Consider the following 17,085-nt stretch of genomic DNA (forward strand, 5'->3'; position numbering starts at 1 on the left):
TCGGAAGTCTCCTCACGCCCAGAAGTAGAAGCCTCTTCACGGTGACTGGAAGATGCCTCCGGCACCCGAGCATCTTCCGCTTGAGGTTCGGGACGCTGGCTCAACCCAGCCTGCCGACCATCACTGTAAACAACAGCCAACGGCAGGGGCTGACTGGTCATGAGCCCCTTACCGATTCCATGGGTGGGCGCAGGTCTAACCCTCTCGCCAACTACTTCCACCTCAGAACCACTATCGCTATCGGTATCAAATCCCGACTCCTCACTGTCGGTAGCCCCTCTCCTATCTGGAGACTCGTTCTCGAACGCGTTGGGCTCGCTATCGAATCCTGACTCGCTATCAGACATCTACAAAAGCAACGGAAGGAAACTAAGGGCCATGCATGGAGCTATCCTACCGATGCCTACGTCTCTACCTATGGCAACTAGACTACCGAACCACATCCCACTTGCATAAAGTTCTAGTCTAGTTCAAACCATGGAAGGACGTATGCACAATGAAAAGAAGAAATGAAAATTGCAAAGTTACCGAACGGTACCTTGTGCGTTGGAAGTAACAGGCTCAAATTGCTTCTAGTACCGTTTGCTTCGCCGGAAATCGCCTGTATTGCCGTCTGCTCACGCCGGAAATCGCCTGTGTTACCGTTCGCCTTCGTCGGAAATCGCCTAGACAGAGCTCTCGCCTCACTCACAAACGCAAAGTGAGCTTTTGCTCAGAGACTCCCTCTATTTATAGGGCGAAGGTCGCAACGGTACGCCTCGAAAGACCAAATGGCGCATTAATGGCACCGCTCCGCATGATTAGACACGCCACGTGTCGTGCGCTGGGTGGAACTTCTGACAGCACGCTGGGTGCAGAAGACGAAGCGTCATTCTGTCCCATCATTACCCTTCACTGTGCGTGAGACGCATGAGAAAATCAAACTCGCCCAAGTTAACAAAACATCGGCAAGCATCCCTCGGAACCTTTTTAACATACTAAGACCTGCCGAACGGTAACCCCTGAGGTGGCGACCCTTGAGCTTCCGGATAAAACTTTGAAGTCGATCGGCACCAGGACAAGGCCCCAGCGCGCCTCCCTGACAGACTACCGAACGGTAAACTAACCGAATAGCTACCGAAGGACATACAAGTCCCCAACCGAGAAATCTCGCTCGAGAACTTGGGGGACTCCTGTTTACACCCAAAATAAACGACCAATGAGGGCAAGACACGTGGAGGAAATTGGACTTGGTCAGAGGTACCCTCGGCACCCCACCTACCGATCTCTCCATTAGGGCAACGCCCTCTCCAGGGACACGTGGCGCGCTCCCTAGCGACGCCCACAGTCCCACATCGAAATTATCAACAAAATGCACACCTCCCAAGGCCTATAAAAGGAGGCCAACTATCCCAAAGTAGAGGTAATCAGAACTTACGGCATACAAGCCTATTGATCTGTCAGTTAAACTTTCTATTCCCGAACTTACTTAAGCATCGGAGAGCCTTCGGCCGGTACCACACCGGTGCCCTAGGACTTACCGTGCATTTGCCTTTATTGCAGATCGCACAGACTACCGAAGTATCAAGTCTACCGAAGACACAAATTTACGAAGTTGACCCTCAAAGTCAGGAAACCACTTTTTGGCGTCAACAACCATTAATGACTCTACTCAACTTGGATGTAATATACCTCAATCAAGAACCTTCTAGGTTGTTTCATTTGGAATAAAAAATCCTTGGTCCCCTCTACCTTTTGTTCCTTTAGGTCACTACCAAAATGTAAATTCTGAGACCAAACACAGAGTCAAATTGTGGACAGAAAATGTAACCAAATTTAGAGTAAAATTGGATATTTTTATTTAAATCTCCAAAAGGGTTGCTTGAAGACTAAGGAATTGGCCAGAAATAATGAGTAAGAAAAATGAAGCACTTGGACGTTGACACAAGTCCATGATGATCCATAATTACCTCTGAAGTTGAGAGAAGGCACAACCACGTTGATAGTCAAGCCAAAAAGCTCTAGTTAGGTAAATAGAAAAGAAAAAGAAGTCTCATTCTCCCAGTAACAATATCTTCTGATAGCTGCTGTAATGTTTAATCTTTCTCCTTCCAAAAATTCACTTCCACTCTTACAACAATATGAATATTGTTCAAACAGTTTATCTTGCGGCTGCACCTAGGTTAAACCCTAGGCTACCTATGTGCCCTTACTAAGGGATCAAGCCAACGTGTCACATCCCAGGATCGGCTCCGTCGTAGCACGATATTATCCACTTTGGGCCCCCCTCTCTGCCATCACGGTTTTGTTTTTAGGAACTCACGAGCAACTTCCCAGTGGATCACCCATCCTAGGATTGTTCTAACCCCAACTCGCTTAACTTCGAAGTTCTCATGACTCCGAAGCCAGTGAGCTCCCAAAAGGCCTCGTGCTAGATGGAGGCGGGCATGTACATATAAGGCACATCACCCCCTCTCCGTTGGTCGATATGGGATCTTACAATACGTACTTCTTCCTTTTTGTTTTATTGACAAGTTACATATTCAACTTTAAATTTACCTCCTGTTTTGCAAAATCAAATGTGAAAAGAAATTGAAAAGGAAAAGAAAATAATGATAGGAAAATAACTTTCTAATTGGAAAGAAATATAAAGAGGAAAAGAACGGGGATATAAAGTCAAGTAACGACATAGTACAAAAAAACTTCACTTAAGAAAATAATCGTTAATTATACAAAATCCTTAAAACTTAGAAGACTCTTAATCCTTGTCTCTTAAGCAAGAAATCATATATTAAAACCTTTGCCCATAAATACCAATGTAATATCCTCAATTATAGTTTAAAACATCTAAAAACTTAGATACTCTTCACCTAGGCGTACCCCCATTCGTGATCCGTCAATACCACCAATTTTCCGTCAATTCCAATAATGGATCGTCAATTCCTTGTGTCACATAATGTGACACATCCTCGCAGGCCTCGAAAACACAAAGTCAACCCGAGCAGCATTCCTCACAGGCCTCAGAGACACAAAGTCAACCTGAGCCACATTCCTCGCACCACACAGTTCAGACGTCCCCGAAACTCGTGGGGCATTGTTGTAGATGACAGAACTGTCTCAAAGACAATTGGGGGGGGTGGGGTACTCCCGCGGTGGGTTTGAAAACTAAATTACGAAACTTATCATAAAATTTCCCATACTCCACAAATCCATATATCAATTCTTTTCTCAACTTTCCAAAATTCGTTTCTCAACTACCTTCGAATTTACACCACATACTGTTAAGAACTAGTGTCCATAATTCGTCACTTTCAAACCACAAAGTATATATATATGTTCTTAGATGTTTAATTAATTTATTCACGTCGAAATCCGATTACATAGTGATTCATAAATATTAAATCATTCAATAACACTCAGTCAGATACTTTAATAATCATAATAATAAATAAATACATATATATATATATATATATATATATATATATATGTTCTTAGATGTTTAATTAATTTATTCACGTCGAAATCCGATTACATAGTGATTCATAAATATTAAATCATTCAATAACAATCAGTCAGATACTTTAATAATCATAATAATAAATAAATAAATAAATAAATAAAAAGTAAATAACCCCTAGAGATCCCATACTTCCAATGATGCAAAAATCTTCGAATATTAGGAACGACATCCAGGAATACCATAAAATACTATCATATAATCTCAAAATCCAACCATAATCAAAATAATTCACAACAGTCAAGCCTCGTTTATACGATCGTCTAGCACTTCTCAAAGGTGAAACTATCTTGGAAGTCTCACAGTCAACCAAGGGTCAAACTTTCTAAATTGGGTCAACCAGGCCTGCAGGGACCACGACCTCCCATTTCCGATCCGAGAGTTCCTAAGGGTTCAACAAGGTTTACTATACCTGTTCTGTAAGTTTGGTCTGAATCAAACGGCCAGATTGCTCATGATCGGATGGTTATCGTTTACCTAAACTTTGAATTATTGAATCGGAGCTGGGACTCCGATTCTTGATCCGCTAATTCCTATACGATCCTAGAAGTGCCTAGATCAACATATTTGGAAATGAAGTCGATCCAATGGTCCGAACATATCAAATTCGGATAACGCCTAATATGCGATATCCGATCGACGATCAAACAATAACTAAATTCATATCCAAGCATACCGTCGTGCTCGGAACGACATGAGGATCAATTTAGGACTCTAAGACCAACCAAAAGGTGGCCCACGCATCGGCAGGGCGTGGGTGCCCAAAATAATTTCCGACGATTGAAAAACCTCCAAACTGCCGGTCAAGACTTATACCTACACAAAGAGCACATAGAGTGGAGCAACTTTTGTTCTTGGACTTACCCTAAAAAGTCGACGGAAGTGGCTGGAATCAAGGGCCGAAACCGGCCAAAACTTCCATCGCTTATTTGACTACCAAAAAGCATAAATTTCTCCTAAATACCACAACCAGCAACTAGAATACATTGAAAGGATGAGAAAGGATACCTAAATAGCAAAATTTGGTCGCTGAAAACGTCGGAAATAGTAGAAGGAAAAATGGGTAAATTTCGACTGTATTTTTGTAGAATTAGGTGGTTGGCGGCAGAGATTGGGTGGGACTGGAAGAGGGAGAGGAGGCGGTACTTTTGGGAACGGTGCCGCCAAGTATGGCGACGTGTGGCGGCGGTGGCAGCTCTTGGAGCCATCGGCTGTGCAGAAAATTCGAAGGGGAGGGGGCTCATGACAGGGGAGAGAGAGAGAGAGAGAGAGAGAAGAAATTAGGTTTTTTTTTAAATCCCCTTTCGAAAAATTGCGATTTTGCCACTAGACTATTTTTTATCGTAACTTCTTCATTACAACTCCAATTTGAGCCCACTACGTGTCTACAGACTCATCTCGATGTGCTCTACGCAACGGTAGTACTCAAATCTCCAAATTCTTTCCCAAACAAAAGTCAACTTTTTAACCTATTAAAATATTCCCGGGGGTAAAATTGTCTTTTTCTTGATTAATAATTAAGTATTAATTTAGGATTGGGTTATTACACAAACCCCTAGAAACCCTACAAATCACCCCCATCGTTGGACAAACTGTTAGTATATACATTAATTTCCCATGTGGCATTTATAGGGGCCATTTTTTTGTTGATGTGGAATATAACACAAAACAATAAAATTAAAAATAATAATAATAATAAAATAATAGCCCAGTTCGCGCCACCTCTTCCCACAGCCAACATCTTCCCCACAGCACCCGCCGGAAACTCTTAGGTCATCCTATCCTAGCGCCATCCCCAAATCCTCAAAGAACAACCCACATGAGAGAGAGAGAGAGAGAGAGAGAGAGAGAGAGGTGGCGTAGTTTCATATCTAAGAGCCTCCATCCCATGCAGATCTAGATCATTTGGTTAGACATCTAGTCTAGAAAAACCATTGTCGCCAATTTCAACCATCGCTAGTCAGAATAACCACTCTCCGCACCAAGACAAACGAGATGGGCGGGGGTAGACATAAGCTTAGCCAAGTTGGCTAGAGTGGATTGATGTTCTCCCCACTCGAGACCGTTGTTCCAATCCCTCTACTTGTACTTTAGAATAGTTTAAAGTAGATTATCGCTTGTATCTGGAGAGAGAGAGAGAGAGAGAGAGAGAGAGGTGGGCACGATTTGGTTTGATCCTATTTTGAAAAAAAATTATCCAGTCCAATATGGTCCGATTTGCCCATAAGCCGGTTCGGTTTCCAATTTTCAACATGAATCTTTCTTCTTCTTTTTTAGTTTTTGAAATTTTTTTTTTACAAAACCAAACTAAAATTTTAATTTTGAGGCATAAAAACTCATAAATAGCCCAATTTCATGCAAAGGGAGGTTATTTGGCCTAGAAAAGAGAGATGATTTGGAGTTGGACTTGGAGAAAGATTAGTTATGGGCTTAGAAATTACAAAATATGCACCCGGTTTCCTTTTTTCACTACAAGAACTAAAACTAGAACCGGACCAAACCAATTCGGTGATTTTTGGTAGAGGTGTCAAACGGGCCGTGCCGGGCCGGCCCGTCCCATTTAAATTCGTGCTTTTAATATTTTTGTGCCGGGCTTGGCCGGCCCATTTAATTTATCGGGCCGTGCCGTTCCCGCCCATTTAATAAAATCATTGATCCCGGCCCGGCCCAAAGCCCATGTCCATATTGAAACGGGCCGGGCCGGGCTCGTGCCGTGCCCGTGCCCGTACTCGTGCTCGTGCCATACTCGGGCCCAAGAACCAATCCATTTAATTTGAATTTTTTTCACTTGATTTTTTTTTTCCACTAGATAATTCAAATTATAAACATGAAAAATATAATTAGAGGCAAGAAATGATGAACTATTTGAAAACATTAATCAATCAAATATCCAAACAATATGAAGGGGCGGAGGGGAAAAAGTGTCCAACTCCACAAAGTCTACTTGAACTTTTCATCTTTAAACAACTTATTATTTTATATGTGAAGAAATGTCTTGCTTTGATTATAAGATAAGTGTATATGTCATATATATTGATTAGATATCAAGTCCAATGTTGTTTAATTAATTTGTAGTTGAAATGTTTAATTAATTAAGGACCCAAGTAATTTTCCTAAAATGAAAGACATCAAATATATGTTTATGATTAAAAAAAAAACACATATAAACAATGACATTAGATGTCAAATTATTGCATTTTGACTTTTTTAGAAGAAAAAAAAAAGGATTAACTACATTTTAGTACTCGGAGGTTTAGTGTCAGTATCGAAATGGGCTCCAAAGTATCAATTTCATCAATTTACACCCCAATGTTTTCAAACTTGTCCAATTTTATACTTCCGTTAAATTTGACCGTGTGATCAACCGTTAAATGCTGACATGGTGCATGTGGGGGCCGCTTTTTTGTTTAATTAAAGTAGAATATTATTTAAAAACTATAATTAAATTTAAATAAATAATTATTAAATATTAAAAAACTGAAAAAATCCAACAACAAAAAAACGATCGCTCTCTCGCTTTCTCCCTCTATGGGAAAACTCAATCGCTCAAACATTGAGGAATTTTGCTCCAGCTTCAAGTTCAAGGTAATCAAATTCTGGTAACAAGGGTAATCAAATTCATCTGAATCTGGCCTTCTCTCTCTCTCTCTCTCTCTCTCTCTCCCCTTCTCCAAGCTCACTGCCCAGCTCCTCCCCCCTCCCCGCGACACTGCCCAGCTCCTCCCCCCTCCCCACGACACTGCCCAGCTCCTCCACCATGCCTAGATTCGCCATGGCCACTGCCCAAATCCACCCTTCTCTCTTACACTGAGTCTGAAGAGGCCATTGAAACAGATCGGGAGGGCTAGCTAGCTCTAGCCAGCGGCCACCACACTCCTCACTCTCCTCGACGACGACCACCGAATTTGAGGACTGCATCTGCATGCAATTAATTACCAAAAAGTACTAAAATGAATGTGTCTAGTGCAATCTCAGTCACACAAAGAGATTTATTACAATAAATTCGTGAGGCAGTGTTCTGAAACCCAGGAAGGACCTGCATTTGAACTAGGCCTGGACTTGCTCTGGTTTGGTTCCGCGTTGAGCCTCAACCGAGCATTGAACCCAAGGCCACGATTTGTCAATTTCTGAGAGCGCACATTGGACTGAAGCTCTTGAAACCGATGTGATCGGAGCGTCGATTTCTCAGTGTGGTTTGGTTCGGTGTTCGGCGAGACACTGACAGAGAGGAGAAGAAGATGGGACAGCGAGGTGCGGCTGCGAGGTGTTGAGATTTTTCCAGATCTGAGCGATTGAGTGTTGCTGGATTTTTTCGGTTTTTTAATATTTAATAATTAATTATTTAAATTTAATTATAGTTTTTAAATAATATTATATTTCAATTAAACAAAAAAGTGGCCCCCACATGCACCATTTAACAGTTGACCACACGGTCAACTTAACGGAAGGATAAAATTAGACAAGTTTGAAAACATTAGGGTGTAAATTAATGAAATTGATACTTCGGAGCCCATTTCGATACTGACACTAAACCTTCGAATACTAAAGTGTAGTTAATCCAAAAAAAAATGCTAAATGGACCGTGCTTGGGCCGTGCTTGGGCTCGTGCTTGGGCTCGTGCCGTGCTTGAAGCGGGCTCGGGCCAAGCCCGGCCCATGTCGGGCTATGGGCCGGCCCGGTCCATTGGACCTATTTTTTGATCCCGGCCCGGCCCAAGTATTCGTGCCGTGCCGAGCACGGCCCATTAATATTCGTGCTCGTGCCGTACCGTGCCTCATTTAAACGGACTGGGCTTGTGCCGTGCTGGGCCGATCCGTCCCGTTCGACACCTCTAATTTTTGGTCAACTTGATTTTTGCCCTTTTTCTTAGGCTCAATTCGGCTCAGTTTTCCAGTTTTCCGATTAGAATACTTGGGTGGGGTTGCTAATAACAATTTCATTTTCACTTCCAGTCAAGACGACGCCACTCCTCCAATTCCCAAGATCCATGGGTGCGCTGTGGGGGGACCAAAGTGTGGTAGTTTGGGCAACTCATGTAGTGGTTTGGGTGGGTTGGTTGTTTTGTGCAGTCAGGGTAGTTGTGAGGGAGGGAGACGTGGAGGGCCGAGGTGGTCTGAGAAATTGTTGAATGGAAGTGACAGTGTCGGTAGGATTTGGGCATCCATCGTAGTTGTTTGCTCAGTACCTCGGGTTGAGGGGGCATGGGAGGAGAGACAGCAAGAGATTTTTTTGTTTTGAATTGATTTAATTATAATAATTTTTTTAATTTGAAAAAATAAAGAATTGTTATAAAATTAGAGGGAAATTATAGAGAGAAAAGAAAAGAATGGCAATAGAATTTTGCTCTATCAAAACTTGTTTGTTTCATATTGGTAAGACCTCTTATTTATAAGCTTACAATTATATAAATACATTTACAACTCATAAATTACAAGCTCATAACAATTAGTGCATACGCAAGCTATTCTTATAGCGGGTGTTATGGATGTTATGATGTTCATCCACATTCCTTATGTTTATAACAAGAATTGTTTATTAATTGTGTTGTCCATTTGGAGTCCACGTCTGTAAAAAATGGGGCCTATATTGCCACATAATCTTTTAACACATATACTAACAAATTGACTAACATGGATAATTTGTAGGGTTTTTGGGAGTTTGAGTATGGAGTTGTAAATGTCTTACGAAATGTGTATTAACTTCAAAATGACCCCATGGTTTGGAGGGTTTTATGTAATTAACCATTCTTTTAAATATTTTGACATATATTTTGTTTCTGAAGCTACATAAGATTAATAACATACCAAATAAAATATAATTGTTATTAATTTCTAAATATAAAATAGTGTTTATACAATTCTATATAAACACTTTGTTATTAACCTCTTAAAGCCTGAATAATGAAGTTGCATAAATACTTAAATAGACACATAATAAAGTTGTAAGAAAATCACAACGAAAACATATTGAAGTTTCATAAAAACTTGAATAATGAAATTGTAGAAATGCATAATTTGAATACTGAAGCTGCATATCCCCCATAGGTTTATGAACATTACAATAAATAAGGCTCTAGATCCATATCTCCCCGTAGGTTGATGAACATTACGATAATTAAGTACAAGATTAGAAAGGAAATGGTAAGAAACAAGTCTAATACTCTAAGCATATTTTGTCTCTCTCAGAAAATAGATTCACAAAGATGCATGCATAAAATGTGCATACACGTGTGTGTGTGTGTGTTGAAAAGTAAATATTGCACATCGGTTTATAAATAATGCACATTTCGATCAAGGACACAATTTCATCTCGCACTGAAGTATTTATTTTGCTGAACTAAGCAGAACTTTATTGCACTTATCTGCCAGCAACGTATAAATCTTGAGGAGTTCCTCTTTAACCATAAAAAGTACAGAAGCTGCAAAAACACTCTGTGCTATCTTTGTGCTCATCCCTTTGTAAAACCCAGGCAATCCTTCATACTGGATCATCTTCCTTATAGCATCAACAGTACCTGCGGTACCAAGAACCCATATATAGTTCTGTACTGAAAAATTGATTGATATTTGACATGCAAAATAGAGAAAACACAAGTGAAACTCTCATCCGTTCAGTTATCCATTCAATAGGATGATCATACTTTTATCTCATATATGCTGGATATGCAGATCAGAAATTCATCACAGAAAGGAAAAGTGACATGAGAAAGATATAATCATAATCTTCAAAATAATGAATCAATTCAAAACAAAGATTGATATGTCTGATATATCAATAAAATGCGAACCTGAGTATCTTAGTGAAATATTTCTGCCAATCTCCTGCTTTGCTTGCAGCCTTGACTGCATAGGCTCAAGGTGACACAGATTATTGGACATTTAAAGCAGACTAGGATGGATAAATCTCACATATGGTCAAACGCAGATTAATGCACATTTATTGAGTGAGATAAAGAAGTAGAAACAGTGTTCATGGACTTGTCACAATGCGAATGAATAACCATATGAACTTCACTGACATGAAGTGGGATTTAGCAGTACTGTTGAACTAATTTTTCCCACAACGTCTTTAGGATTATAAAGTGCACAGAGTATACTTCACCTTGACAACTAACAACGGGTAGGTTGAGATAGTTGCGCCTAGTTTTGCCAAGGCCCCTAACAAGAAGACCTGTCCAAAAAATAATGTAGAGAGAGAGAGAGAAGATAGTGTAAGGCCAATATTCTGGATATTCCTAAGAATGGCACCCTTCATATGGACTAGCAATGCTAGGTTATTAGCACCTTTTAGAGAAAATGAAAAGCCATGCTTTCAAAACTCAGTCCAAGTAGATCTTATACCTCCAAAGCAGTTATATTTTTTGATCCCTGCTTTCTGTCAGCACGTTTTGCCCTAAGATGCTTCAAGGAGCTTTCATAAATCATGAACTGTATTGCTGGGTTGCAAACCTACCAACCGAATCACTCATTAGTTTGAAAGTGACTCTTTGTGCAGCTAGAATTTATTCAACTATTGAAAACCTAACCATTATAAGTGTTGGGACAATCCCTTTCCAAAATCCGGTAATCTTGGCTTCAGAATAAACCTCGTGTACCTAACCAAAACATATGCATACACAGGAAGCAACAAGAAAAACAAGAGAAAAACAATTAGGTTAACCATTTTGTTTTCTAGTACACATTATCAATGTCAACTGTCACCATTGCCTCGAGTTACGGCCATGTCAAGCATAACGCAGCAGAAGAGTTTCTCACCAGGCTCCATCCCCTCACCCATGTTTCACAGAAGTATTATGTGGCACCGAAAACCCACTACTTATGAAGGAATACGGCATGTTTCGATGTCAAAGCTCTAGTTCCATTTCATTCAAAATATAGCATAATGCACGTTCAATGTCATGCACATTGGAACAAATAGTACGCAAACAAATGTATAGCACCACTGAAAACATAATGTAACATGATGGCATGTATTTTTGAAAGTTAATGCTTGATAACAATCATTTCTTAAAGAACTTTGGCAATTTTTGTAACAATTGGTGAAATATGAACATTGCAACACCTAGACTTAGCTTCTTAGGCAGTGCTTGGTCATAAGAATGACTAGGATTTTATAATTACATTCTTAGGCCTTGATTTTATTTTAGCTACCATGTGTAGAAACATACAATGATAATCATGCCCAGCTTGTAAAAATACTTAAGGACATAACTAAGAATTAGAAACATAAAAACAATTTGAAGCATACTCTAATTGCTTACTAACTTTTATGTTCATTATTAGTTTAATGAGTTTCTATGTAATGTAAACGAGAATCACTGCTAAAGTGGATTAGGGAGGCAACATCCTTGGTCAATATGTACCCATAGGTTGTTATTTGGTTGGTTAGCCCTAAAAGCATTGTTGTGTACTCAATCAGGAGGGCTTGACCAGACTAAGCTAAGTTATTGACTTTTGTTTGAAGTTTATGGCATTTTTTCCCACTCTTTTATTAAGTTGTATGTTTGAGAACTTCAATTTCACATACTTGATAATTACGCATAAACCTTTAACGTTTACATATTTCTTAGAAGAAATAACACCTTTAACCTATACAGTTTGGGGCGTAACATAAATACTCGAGCATCAAAAAGCAAAGGATATTGACTGAATACTAACCAAAAATCACATGTCATTTGTTATTGAAAAATATATTCCGGACAAAAGAAGTTGAATTTACCAACCGCTTGCCAAGTTCCATAGGGATGAGGTTTTATTGAATCAAGTTCAGCCAATTTAACTTGCAATTCTGAACCTGTCAAACAGTTTTCAGAAGCTTCCTTTAAGAGTGCTTCCTTTCTTTCCTCCATAATTTTTCTCTCAGCTTGCGTATGTGTCTTCAAAAAAAAAAAAAAAAAAGTCATTCTTTCAAAGATGAAATGCAAAACAAAGTTATATGCTTACATTGGAAATAAAATCCCATTATAATTATTAATGCATTCAAATATTGTGAAGGTATTCCAATCTAATTAGAATTTGATGTAAATTGGCAGATATTGTCCTCATATGCTCTGAAGGTAACGTTGATATATTTGTGATGGAGGGAAAATTCCATGAAACAGTTTAATTGTGCAAAAGGTTGTTCAGAATTTACACACATGCACAAGAATAGGAGAAATAAAAACAGCAAAAAGAGGGTGGGTCTTTTAGTCTAAACATCCAGGGAAACCTGCATTATCATGACAAATAACATGAGCTACTCACAAAATATCTCACTTTTCCCTTCTTTTATTTGAGTTTTGCAGCAAAACATATGCAGATGCCAGTGGGTATAAGTCGTGTAAATCTAACAGAGGTAGGACACATAAATATTGTTTTGCACTAGAAGTTTCTTTATTCATAAACCAGCACACACCACCACAAAGAAGGCCCTTCCTGGATGAACTACATCAACCTGTAAATGCATTGGATTTTAATCCAAATCTGATTCCAATCCAATACAATTAATAGTATATGGATTTGCATTTTCAATCCGATTTATGATCCAAATTCGACAAACCATTAACTTTACAACTTAAATACAAATTAGAGCAAATCTGATCCCAATTGACATAGTCTATAATTGATTTTTATATGTTATATAGATTTGTGTATATATAATTTGAACTTTTAATTTTTTTTAATTTTTTTTAATTTACGTAAAAATTTTACAAGTCAAATTAAATAATTAAAAAAACTAAGCCAAACAATCAAATAATTCCTCAACTTCTTAGATAACCATTAAAGCATGCAATTGGTAAAAACAAGTGCTATAATGGTTAGCTAGTAATAAATATGTCAACAGAATTCGAGATTGTCAGATTGAGTATTCGATAGCAAACCAGATATGGATTTGATTAACAATAATCCATCAATTTTTTTTTGTTATTGGAGTTTACCAGATATAGGCTAGTCCCGCCCATATCTGATCCCTTTACAGGCCTAATACATTACAAAATGCAGATGCAATGCAAACAGATTTCTTTCTATAATCTTTGATATGTAAACTGACATTAAAGATACATATGTCACGTCGCATATAAAATTCTTTTAGGAAATCATTGTGATATATAATAATAAATTAGCAATATTTTATTTTAGTTTCCAATTTTACGTTATTTTCTTGTTCTTATCATTTTTTTACTTCTAGTAGGGTTAGGATTACTTTCCTGTTTGTAGCAAGATTAAGTTATTATAGAGATGTGCTTTGTAATTCAGTAGAAGCAGACTTGAATGATTGATTAAACAGATTTTCTCCTCGAGTATCTTTTTCTGTGTCTTCTCTTCTAGTACCGATTTCTAATCCTCTATCTTATTCTTCTGGATTCTCCTAGTTCTATCTAGTTCTTTCTGTCTTCTGAATTCTTGTTACTTGTTCTACACTACATTGAGTTCTTCAAGTACAATTGAGTGGGATTTTTGTATACATAAATGCAAATTCCAACATGTGTCTAACCAAAATCAGTTAAAACTGCAAACAAGGTGGTTAAAAAACATTAGCATACATGTATTGAAAATGCAAACAAACCTGCATACGAGTCACAAGAACCCATATAGGATTTGTCAGCAACACGTTCAGGGAACTGCAAGGTAAAATATTTGAAAGAAACTTATCAAACCACCAAGTGGAAATAAGTCACCTACCTATATCCTTCAAAACTAAATTCCAGTTCAACAATCAAATATTTGATAGCCAAGCCAGCTAGGCATAACGATAAATAAAAAATTGAAAAAATTGGCTCAATTACGCTCTTACCCAGACTTCCAAACTTCTTCAAGAATGGTCGTTATGAAAGAAGAAAAACAAATAGTTTTTTTCTATTTTAATGGCACAAGAGAGGAATTTTTGTTTTGTTTTTGTTTTACCCAGCTAAAGCCGCCACAAGAAGCCAAGAAAACATCCCAACAGTACCATCCCCATGTCCTTTTGCTTTCCGGGCAACTGCAATGGCCTCAGCCTTGTTTTTGAAAACCTGATAAAAATAGTAATAGATGCCCTGCCAGAATGATGTAAAGAACTATCACTAACATTCATTATCCTCTATAGTGTGGCATATTTCTGATTCTATTAGAACCCGTTTGGAATCAAGGATTTGAGTAAACAAATTTTGATAATGGCAATATTGATGGAATGAGTGTTGTAATGGTTTTTTTTTTTTTCCCCCAATTAATGTAGTTTTCATTGAAATCCTTAATTGAAATTCCTGCATTAAAAACTTTACCAAAAAAAACGAAAAGACATTCCTGTATTAAAAAATGTTACCCAAATAAGGAAATTTCAAATATGCAGACTTCATATATCTAAATTTCAAATTCTTACAGTTGAAATCCAAATCCAAATAGCCCTTACTTTATCCAAATCATTTCGAGGAAAAAAAAAAAGATATAATGAAAAGAAAGAAGAATAACCTGTGAAGCAGCAGTCCCAAGCAGAGAAGGCTTAAGGCCGCTGTATAGTCCTCCCCAACCGTCGCTTCGTATTACCTAAATATCATTACAAAAAATAAAAATAAAAATAAAAACAAGGTTGACAAATAAAATGTAATTACAGCGATTTATGATGAACCTGGAGGATTTGAACAAGAGTCCCAAGGCGTTTGGAGTTAGCTAAGGATTTCTTGGCAACTCTCTCGGTTTGTTGGCGCGTATTGACCTGCAATTGACCAAAAAGGGACTAGAGCGTACGAACCAACTGTGGTTTGGTTTTAAAATTGCTCGTAATTAAGAGTGAGAGAGAGAGATATGGAGGAGGAGAAGTACTGTTTGGAGGGGATAAGTGATAATCTGGGCAATCATGCCACCGCCAGCTCCTGCCAGCCCATTCGCCACTGCGTTCGACATTCTTTCTTTCTACTTTCCACTCTCAACTGGTTTTTTTTTTTTTTTTTTTTTTTTTTTTTGCAACTGCCAATACCCACTCGGCCACTCCACCTAATTATCTCTAATTTTTTTGAGGAGGTTTTATTCATATTTTTCTTATCCTACCCCCACTCTTTTTTTTCTTTTACAACTAGCCTATGCTCTGATATGTTTTCCAAACAAATCGGCCCACAAATTTGAATTAAGTAAGCAAATCTTATCACTAAGGAAAATTATAAAATAGTATGTCAGCTAGTGATACTTCTATTAAAAATATGTCATGTGGCATATTTTTAAACAACTCACACTTTATTTTACAGATGGAATTGGAACCTAATTTTTACCATGTAAAATAAAATTATGAAAATAACAAAATAAAAATAACAAGAGACGAGCAATTGCCCACCCCAACTCAGTCGCTTACTCCCGTGCTGCCTGCCCTGGTCCTCTCTCTCTCTCTCTCTCTCTCTGCTAAATCATAGCCAGATTTCCTTCTCAACCTTTCAGTGTTATTTTCTAGTTAATGAATGTCTCACTGGTTTGTTGACTTCTAAATTATATATTATCATCAGATGTGAAGAAGGTTGTAATAAGAGCATGGGCGGAACTACCTTAATTACTAAGGTAGGTTGTAGCTGTGGGAGCAAATTTCCTCCCATGAGAATATTCGATTGAGATTCCTCTTCCTTCGTCGCCGTCTCCTTCTCCTGCAAAATAGATCGGAGTAAAAGGACCACACCCTAGCCACCATATTCTTTCTCTCCCTTACACAAGGCTCCGGCCACCACACACGGCTCCGGCCACCCGGTTTTCCTTGAAATACTCAACCTAACTTAGGCATCGGAGGGCCTTTGCCCAACACCCCCCGGGTGTGGTCCTTTTACTTCGATCTATTTTGCAGGGAGAAGGAGACGGCAACAAAGGAAGAGGAATCTCAATCGAATATTCTCGTGGAAGGAAATTTGGTCCTACAAATTGGTGCTTTCATTGAGAGCACCAATTTGTATGAGCAAATTTCGTCCCACGAGAATATTCGTTTGAGATTCCTCTTCCTTCGTCACTGTCTCCTTCTCCCTGCAAAATAGATCGGAGTAAAAGGACCACACCCAGGGGGTGTTGGCCAAAGGCCCTCCGATCTATTTTGCAGGGAGAAGGAGATGGTGACGAAGGAAGAGGAATCTCAAACGAATATTCTCATGGGACGAAATTTGCTCCTACAGTAGCCTAGGGGGAGTTTTGGGGAATAAAAAAATCAAACCTATATATTTGACTTGTTTTAAACATTTCCCAATATGGATTAAACTATTACTAGTCAAAACAAGTCCGATTTATTATGAGTTTAGTTGCAAGACATCAATAAAAATACACATTAAAATAGTTACCCTTTCAATATGTTGTCGAACATATTTTTCATCTTATAATATATGATGTTTGGTTTCATTAATATGTATTTGTTTTATATTAAACCTTATTGGAAATTAGCATTTAGCCATGCACTCGAGGTCCTAGGTCCAATTCCCCTCTCCACACATATCGCTTGTATAAAAGGAAAAAAAATGTAATGAAAATTAGTCAATGAAATTATGAACTAGCGTGATTTTTATAATTTAATGTATACTTTTATTTCTAAAAAGACTATAGAAACGGGAAGTAAAAAAAAGATTTGTAAGATTTTAAGGTAATAACTTTAACTAGCCCACCCATTGAAAA

The 17,085-nt window shown here is 38.3% G+C and overlaps 1 protein-coding gene across 1 annotated transcript; it reads right to left on the reverse strand.

Moving 5' to 3' along the window:
• Positions 1-9,540: 9,540 nt before the first annotated feature.
• Positions 9,541-15,481, reverse strand: LOC110756199 (peroxisomal nicotinamide adenine dinucleotide carrier). Its single transcript, XM_021957606.2, has 11 exons — positions 15,277-15,481; positions 15,083-15,169; positions 14,926-15,000; positions 14,383-14,513; positions 14,045-14,099; positions 12,222-12,374; positions 11,025-11,093; positions 10,840-10,947; positions 10,601-10,669; positions 10,287-10,341; positions 9,541-10,013 (listed from the first exon to the last, which is right to left on the reverse strand). The coding sequence occupies exons 1-11, from the start codon at positions 15,355-15,357 to the stop codon at positions 9,823-9,825; spliced, it is 1,074 nt and encodes a 357-aa protein (XP_021813298.1). The 5' UTR covers positions 15,358-15,481; the 3' UTR covers positions 9,541-9,822.
• Positions 15,482-17,085: the final 1,604 nt, after the last annotated feature.

Source organism: Prunus avium, chromosome 5, assembly GCF_965620075.1.
Source record: "Prunus avium chromosome 5, drPruAviu1.hap1.1, whole genome shotgun sequence".
NCBI lineage: Eukaryota > Viridiplantae > Streptophyta > Magnoliopsida > Rosales > Rosaceae > Prunus > Prunus avium.

Coding starts and splice junctions, on each gene's coding strand:
- LOC110756199 (XM_021957606.2), bottom strand. CDS start 15,357: ATGTCGAACGCAGTGGCGAATGGGCTGGCAGGAGCTGGCGGTGGCATG. Junction 15,001..15,082: donor CTCTTGTTCAAATCCTCCAG/GTTCATCATAAA, acceptor AATGATATTTAG/GTAATACGAAGCGACGGTTG. Junction 14,100..14,382: donor CTTGTGGCGGCTTTAGCTGG/GTAAAACAAAAA, acceptor TTTACCTTGCAG/TTCCCTGAACGTGTTGCTGA.